The sequence below is a fragment of the Athene cunicularia genome, assembly GCF_003259725.1.
Source record: "Athene cunicularia isolate RWA chromosome 10 unlocalized genomic scaffold, athCun1 chr10_part1, whole genome shotgun sequence".
Lineage (NCBI taxonomy): Eukaryota > Metazoa > Chordata > Aves > Strigiformes > Strigidae > Athene > Athene cunicularia.
Genome location: NW_020799112.1, coordinates 7,601,545 through 7,608,274, shown reverse-complemented (window position 1 = coordinate 7,608,274; position 6,730 = coordinate 7,601,545). Strand labels below are relative to the sequence as shown.

The 6,730-nt window shown below is 65.4% G+C and overlaps 2 protein-coding genes across 4 annotated transcripts in view; both read right to left on the bottom strand.

The window, feature by feature from the left end:
• Positions 1 to 57: 57 nt before the first annotated feature.
• UNC45A (unc-45 myosin chaperone A) lies at positions 58 to 6,692 on the bottom strand. 3 transcript variants are annotated; one of them, XM_026856375.1, is made up of 19 exons: positions 6,518 to 6,692; positions 5,813 to 5,849; positions 5,529 to 5,704; positions 5,324 to 5,416; positions 4,902 to 5,069; positions 4,488 to 4,656; positions 4,126 to 4,296; positions 3,862 to 4,033; positions 3,379 to 3,679; positions 3,185 to 3,279; positions 2,968 to 3,109; positions 2,659 to 2,799; positions 2,329 to 2,456; positions 2,063 to 2,129; positions 1,807 to 1,920; positions 1,248 to 1,363; positions 1,035 to 1,152; positions 797 to 952; positions 58 to 590 (listed from the first exon to the last, which is right to left on the bottom strand). In XM_026856375.1, the coding sequence occupies exons 3-19, from the start codon at positions 5,538 to 5,540 to the stop codon at positions 327 to 329; spliced, it is 2,427 nt and encodes an 808-aa protein (XP_026712176.1). In that variant the 5' UTR covers positions 5,541 to 5,704; positions 5,813 to 5,849; positions 6,518 to 6,692; the 3' UTR covers positions 58 to 326. The 3 variants fall into 3 exon arrangements, with proteins under 3 accessions (XP_026712176.1, XP_026712174.1, XP_026712175.1); XM_026856373.1 differs by lacking the exons at positions 5,813 to 5,849; positions 6,518 to 6,692 and having other exon boundaries at positions 58 to 247; positions 290 to 590; positions 5,529 to 5,649; XM_026856374.1 differs by lacking the exons at positions 5,529 to 5,704; positions 5,813 to 5,849; positions 6,518 to 6,692 and having other exon boundaries at positions 5,252 to 5,362.
• The window catches only part of LOC113483950, a 2,419-nt gene continuing 1,412 nt past the window's right edge, over positions 5,724 to 6,730 (bottom strand). Inside the window, exons 4-5 of the mRNA XM_026856024.1 lie at positions 6,368 to 6,479; positions 5,724 to 5,849 (exon numbers count right to left, since the gene is read on the bottom strand). Coding sequence (XP_026711825.1) covers positions 5,724 to 5,849; positions 6,368 to 6,479 — 238 coding nt within the window. The remainder of the gene's footprint in view (positions 5,850 to 6,367; positions 6,480 to 6,730) is intronic.

Sequence of the window (6,730 nt, the reverse complement as noted above, 5' to 3'; positions counted from 1 at the left end):
GGGGGGGGGCGGCGCGACCGACGGGCGGACGGATGAACAGATGGACAGAGCCAGGGCCGTGGTCCAAGAGCAGCTTTAGTGCAGACTGTGTCGTCGGGCGGGACCCCAGCCCCCCCCCGGTTAAGGCAGACGGTGGCAGCGGCCAGCCCCATCCTCCCTCCTGGCCCCGGGCCACTGGGCAGGTGCCCCTAGCGCAGCCATAGTCCTGGGGTAGCAGTGTGGCAACCATCCCCGAGCGGTGGGCAACCATCCCCGAGCGGTGGGCAACCATCCCCGAGCGGTGGGCAACTGTCCCTGAGCAGCATGTGTGTCAGCGCCGGGCAGCCTCAGGCTTGGCTAGGGTTGGGCTGGATGAGGCCGTAGGCCACGGCCTGGGCCAGGCTCGCCTTGGCTGCCTGGGCCACACGGGGCTTGTCCTGGTCGTCCTTGGCTAGCACGGAGAGGATCTCCAGTGTCTCGCTAGCCATGAGCTGCTCTGCCACCTCCCGCTCTGCTGCCACCATGTTCATCACCACCACAGCGCCACGGTGCTGCAGCTCGGTGCTGGGGCTCAGCAGCAGGGCCTGCAGGATCTCCAGCCAGTGCACTGTCTGCAGGGGGAGCAAGGCCACCCTCAGCGCAGCCCCGCGCAAGAGGGCCCCCCCCGAGCCCCTCAGCTCTGGTGCAGAGGCCAGGAGAGGCTGCCCTGTGGCTCCCGGGGCCAGCAACAGGACCCTGCTCCAGCGGAGAGGGCGTAGGGGACAGTGGGTGCTGTCCCGGGGGTCTGGGTGCCCCCGCCACGCCACCAGGCACTCACCACCTGGGGGATGCGCTTGCAGATGGCGGGATGCAGGGCGGTCAGCATGGCCAGGGTCCCCGAGGCCGCCCGCCGCAGCTTCTCGTCCTCCTCCCCACTGTACAGGACCATCAGCTTCAGCCGGTCACTGCCCTCAGCCAGGAACAGCTCCTGCACCTGCCAAGGAGGAGGAAGGAAGATGTGGGGGTTTGGGGGGCTGGGAGCAGCCCCCCAAAGCCTGCTTCTGCACAGCCCTCACCTCCTTGCTCATGGCCATGTTGCACATGCACTCTGTGGCCGCCAGCCGGATCAACTCGTGCTCCTCAAACATGTACCCCTCGATCATGGGCACGGCCTTCTCCTTCAGGATCTTCTGCCTGCAGTGGGGCGGGGGTCAGCGCTGGCCGCCCAGGGCTGCACCCCTCTAGCTGCGGGCAGGACATGCTCCCCCTCACCCCAGTGCAGCTCCTACCGCAGCCTCTCACTGATCCCAGCCAGGTTGGTCAATGCCATCAGCCCCTCAAAGTTCTCCAGGCCCGTACGCTGAAGGTGCAGGAGGCTCACCAGGGGCCGGACCACCTCGTAGATCTGTGGAGACAGCAGCGCAGGGCTCAGACCCCATGCGAGAGGCAGGGGGGTGGGGGGAGCCCTGTGAGCCCAGCCTAAAGGCAGAGCTGCTCCCATGGTCAGGCCTAGGCCCTCTCTGTGCAGAACACCAGGGGTCTTGCCCCAATCAAGGAAGGGCAAACCCCTGCTGGCAGTTCCAGGGTGAAGATCCCACCTCAGATCCCCAGCCCTTTAGCCCCAGGGCTACCAAGCCCCTTCCTGGTGGGCAAGGAGGAGCCAAAGTCCACCCTGCCCCCAGTCCCGCTGGGGCAGCCCCTCTGGGCCTGGCTCAGCCCGACGCCTCAAGAGCAAACACATACCCCACCACAGCAGCATGGGGGGTGAGTCTGTGCCCACGGCAGCTCCCCTGCAGCCCAGACTGCCTGGGCAGGCCTATCCCCCCCCAGCCCATGTCCCCCACTGACCCGTTCTCCGGGGAAGGCCAGCTCGGGGTTCGAAGTGATGGTGATCTTTGCCAGGGCCTGAGCCGCCTTGGTCTGTCCCACCTCGGTGCCCTCCAGGGACAGGGGGATGAGAGCCTGCAGGCAGAGCCACAGCAGCTGGTCCCACAGCCTCATGTCTCATGTAGGATGGAGCCAGCTCAGTCCTCTGCCACGCCACCACAGCACAGCCCGCCAGCCCTCCCCGGAGCCCCATGGCAGCACCGCGTGGTCCCCTCACCTTGCCTCCTCCCTGTGCCACCACACTGCCCCGGTCCTCCGCCTCCTCCACCAGCGCCAGAAACACCCTAGGGACAATGCCGGAGTCAAGGACCTGCTGCAGTGGGTCCCAACAGCGCCCAGGTGCCTGCTGCAGGCCCAGGCTATGCCGCTCCCAGACTCTTTTCTGTTCTTAGCAGCTTGCATTCACCAAAGGCATGTCAGATGGCTGGGAGGATGAGGGCAATACACAATTTCCTCTCTACCACCCCCCTGAACACGCCGTACCTGGAGATCAGCTCCCGGCAGGAGTCAGTGAGCGCTGGGTTCTCGCTCTTCACTATGCAGGCGAAAGCAGACACCACGCCAGCTGTCAGCAGCTTCCGCACCCGGCGCTTCAAAAAGTCCGGCTTGTCCTGTTCCGGAGGCAGGGTCACTGCTCAGCTCAAGGGCATGAGCCTGCCATATGCTGCGCGGGCTCCCATCCCACTCCCAAAGCCCCAAGGACCCCTCCATGTTCCCAAACACGCCCCTGGGCGCTGCCCACCCACCATCCACTTTCCTCCAGCGTTGGGGCTCCCGGCAGCCCCCGGGGACGGCCAGGCCCCCCCTGCTCACCTTGGGGTGCTGCTCCGGGATGTGCTGCTTGGCGTACTTGGCCAGCTCCAGCATCTGGGGGTCCGGCTCCTCGTGGTCGTAGCTGTTGGTGCAGTTGACCAGTGTGGAGGCAACGGCGTAGAGCACGCTCCGGTCCTCCGACTGCAGCAGTAACATTGCACCCGTCACGCCCACAATGGGGAGAGGCCCCGAGCCCACCCAGTGCTGCCGCACACCCCTCACCCCAACAGCATGAGCCCCACAACCCCTGCCAGTGCATTCCCCCAGCGTCCGCCACCCTGCGCCACTGGCGCAGCGTTCAGCACCCACCCTGACCAGGTGGAACATGGCCTGCATCGCTGCCTTGTCCTCCACAAACTCCTCCTTGACGTCCGCATCAAAGGTGAGGTAGGCCAGGCCCTCCACGGCCCAGCGCCGTGTGCCTGCATCTATTGCCTCGTTGCAGAGCCACCTGGAGAGGGACCCTGTAAGCTCAGGCTGCAGGTGGATGCCATTCCCCTGCCCAACACCCACCACACTCGCTTACTTGCGGCACTGCTTGGCCAGCTTCATCGTGGAGCCCTCGGCGAACTGCTTCATGCTGAAGTCAGTGCCCCCTGCAGAGCCCAGCTTGCAGAGCCCCTACGGCCGGGAGCAGAGCGTCAGAGGCACAACGGGCACTGTCACCCCAAAGTACCTGCAAGGGCCCCGAAGCCCTCACTGGGGACCCGCCACACTCACCACCAGCGCCCGGATGCGGATGCTGTCCCTCTCGCTGTGTTTGTAGATCTCCTTGAGCAGACTGACGCCGTTGGCGGTGATGAAGGAGGCGCGTTTGGCCTTGTCGGCAGCATGGATCAGCGCCTCCACCGCGACCAGCTGGTGGGACTCGCAGACAGAGGCGCAGAGGGACAGCACGCTGTCCATCATCCCCTCCAGCTCCAGCACCCCGTTCCCAGCATCCGAGGGGCCCTGCAGCAGGCACGACACTGCCTGGACGGCCCGCAGCTTCCCAGCCAGCTCATGCCCCTCGAACCAGCTCCTGTGGGGTAAGATCCCCGGGAAGGGTGAGGCTGAGCCCTCCCACTGCCTTCAGCTGCTGGCAGCCCCACCTGCTGAACCCCAACACTGTCTGCAATCTGCTTTTATTGCCAAGGGCAAAGAGGTCTGGGGATGAGGGGACTGCTGCTTCCCCAAAGGCTGCACAGGGAGGCCCAGGCTCACCTCACGTAGTCCTTGCACAAGCGGTGGAAGTTCTCCCTCTCAGCGTCGCACTTCAGGTCATCATAAAGCTTGCTCAGCAGAACCGAGGCACTCATCCGGCTGTTCTCCGTCACGGGCAGGCTGCCTGGGGCACCGCACACAGTGCTTCCCACCTCCAGGACCTTCTTCAGGCCTAGGAGGACACGGAGGTCAAACACCCGGTGAGGAGCAGGATGGGGCGTGGCCCCCCCAAGGCGCAGTGATGCTGCAGGCCACTCTGCTCACCCTGGTCGATCACCCAGAGGCTCAGGCTGTTGTTGGTCTCCTTCGAAGACTTCCTGGGTACCACCTTGATGAGCAGGTTGAGGGCGTTGTCCCGGCCGTGCGCAGAGGCCCCTTCCAGCACCAGCAGCTCCAAGAGGTGCTTGATCAGCACTTTCAGGTCCTTGGAAGAATCTTCCAGAAGAGACAGTGCCCAGCAGTCAGTGCCCCAGGCACGGGCCTCACCCCCGCTTTGTGAGGCTGGCAGGAGATGCTGCCACGACCAGGGGCTCCCACTCCCTAGCTCCACCTTGTACTGACCCTGGACTGGAGCCTGTGGCCCGCAGCTGCCCAGGGCCTCCCCACGTGGTGTTCTCCCCACCCACCTGGCACCACCGCATCCTCCTTGCCACGGAAATCCTTCTGCAGCCCCTCCTTCAGCGAATCAAACATCATGTGCAGGAGGTTGCAGGCAGCCAGGGACACCTGCTCATGCTCCACACCCAGCACTGCCGAGAGCCGAGGGGCTTCCAGCTCCGCCAGGACAGCCGCGGTCTGCAGGGACAAGTGCAACCATCCACGAGAGGCTGCAGGGAAGCCTCAGCACTTCCTGGCACCATTCCCCACCACCACAAGGCTCTTGTAAGCTCAGGCCTAGCAGGTGACAGCTCACAGGTCCTCTGCTCAGATGTGCTGCAGCCAGGTGCAGGCAGAGGCCAGCCACACCGCCCTGCCCAAGGCACTTTGCGGCCTCCCCAGAGTCAATTCCAGCGGGAGAGCAAGGCTACATCAGGACCTACCCGGGAGCGGTGGCCGGTGCACAGCCCCACCAGGGTCCGCAGGGCCGCCAGCATCAGGTCAGCCTTGGCCGTATCGAGCAGCCGCGTCAGCAGCTGCACGCCATCACTCTGGAAGATTTTCTCGGCTCCGGCCTCCTCTCGTGCCAGCACAATCAGGTTTTGCGCAGCCTGGGAAAGGAGAGGTGTGTCTGGGTCACCTGCCCACCCAAACGCAGCCCACTGCAGGCCGGGAACCTCCCCGGCCAGGCAGCCAGCACAGCTGCAGGCACCTGTCTTCCACCCCGAGGCTCTGGGGAGCGTGTTCAGCCTGGCCTCCCCTGGGCAGCACCGTTGGAGCCAGCAGTGCTGACCTGTGAATACCGCTCCTCCCCTCCTCGCCTTCCAGCCAAGCCATGCTGCCCGCCGCTCCCCAGAGCTCAGACCTTTTGCTTCTTGTCCTCATCCTTTTCATCAGGATCCAGCAAGATCTGGAACATCTGCTCCACCTTTGAATCTGTGCAGGACATCGTCTTCATCTGAGACAGAGCAGAAAGAGCCGGTCAGCCCTCGCTGCCTCCCTGAGCCCACTACTCACACCAGGGGGGAAGCCCTGCAGCTCCCACCTCCCACACTGCCACCCCCACTCACCCTCTCGTGCATGCTGCTCCCCAGGGCACGCAGGGCCTCCTGGAAGGCCTTGTTCTTGGGCTCCAGGCTCACACAGCGCTGCAGGTCGCTGACGGCCTGGTCCAGGCGGCCCAGCTTCTGCAGCGCCTGGCTGCGGCGGAACAGCGCCTTCACGTCCCGGCCATTGGCTTCAATGGCTGCAGACGAGCGGAGGATCTACCGCAAAGGCCCTGGACTGATCCAGCCCACCCAGACGAGCAGCAGCGTGCAGAGGCCAGTCCCCTGCCAGCCACCACTGACTGTACCTTTAGACGCATCGGTCTCTGCCTTGGCGTAGTCCTCCTGCAGAGACAGGAAGAGTCAGTGAGGGGGAAAGGCCTGACCACCCTGCCCGCGCAGGGCTCGCTCAGCCCAGCACCCACCGCTGTAGAGAGCAAAGTGGGGTCTGACAGTGTCACTGTGCACAGGGAGCCAGCCCAGCAGGACGTCCTGCCCTTCCCAGAACACAACCCTCACAGGACCTGTAGCGCCCCTGCTGCTTTTCAAGTGCTCCCTGCCTGCTCGAGCCCCTGAAGTTCCTTGTGTTGCTCCTTGCCTCAGGGACAGTGTCACCGTGGGAGATCAGAAGTGCTGGGGAACAGCCCCAGAGTACACACAGCCCAGGCATGGATGGGAGGGCCCTGCCCTGGCCCCAGCAGTGCGCAGGGGAGGTGGGACAGCACGGGTCAGCAGGTAGGGCTGGGAGAAAAGGTGAGTGAAGGGAACATCTGACAGCGCCCTGCCTGGGGACTGACAAGACCCTGCCCGGGGACAGACAGGGCTCTGCCCAGCGACTGACAAGACCCTAGCCGGGGACTGACAAGACCCTTCCCAGGGGCTTCAGGGACCTCCCAGCGCAGCCGGTGAAGGGGGGCAGGCTGGGGCAGGCGCCAGCAGTGCAGCCCCAACAGGCCAGGGCGGCCGGGCAGGTTCCTGCAGGGCCCGTGGTGACGCACCCGCCCCACTCTCACCAGCTTCAGGTAGCAGGCAGCCCGGTTGCGGTGCAGCACGGCTTGCTCCGGCTCGGCCTCGCAGAGGCTCAGCGCCTCCGTGTAGGCAGCGAGGGCCGCGGCGTGGTCCCCCGCCTGGAAGAGCGCGTTGCCCCGCTCCCGCAGCTGTCCCGCCGTCACCTGCCGAAGGGCACCGACTGGCACAGGGGCGGCGGGAGGGGGGGGGAGCTGGGC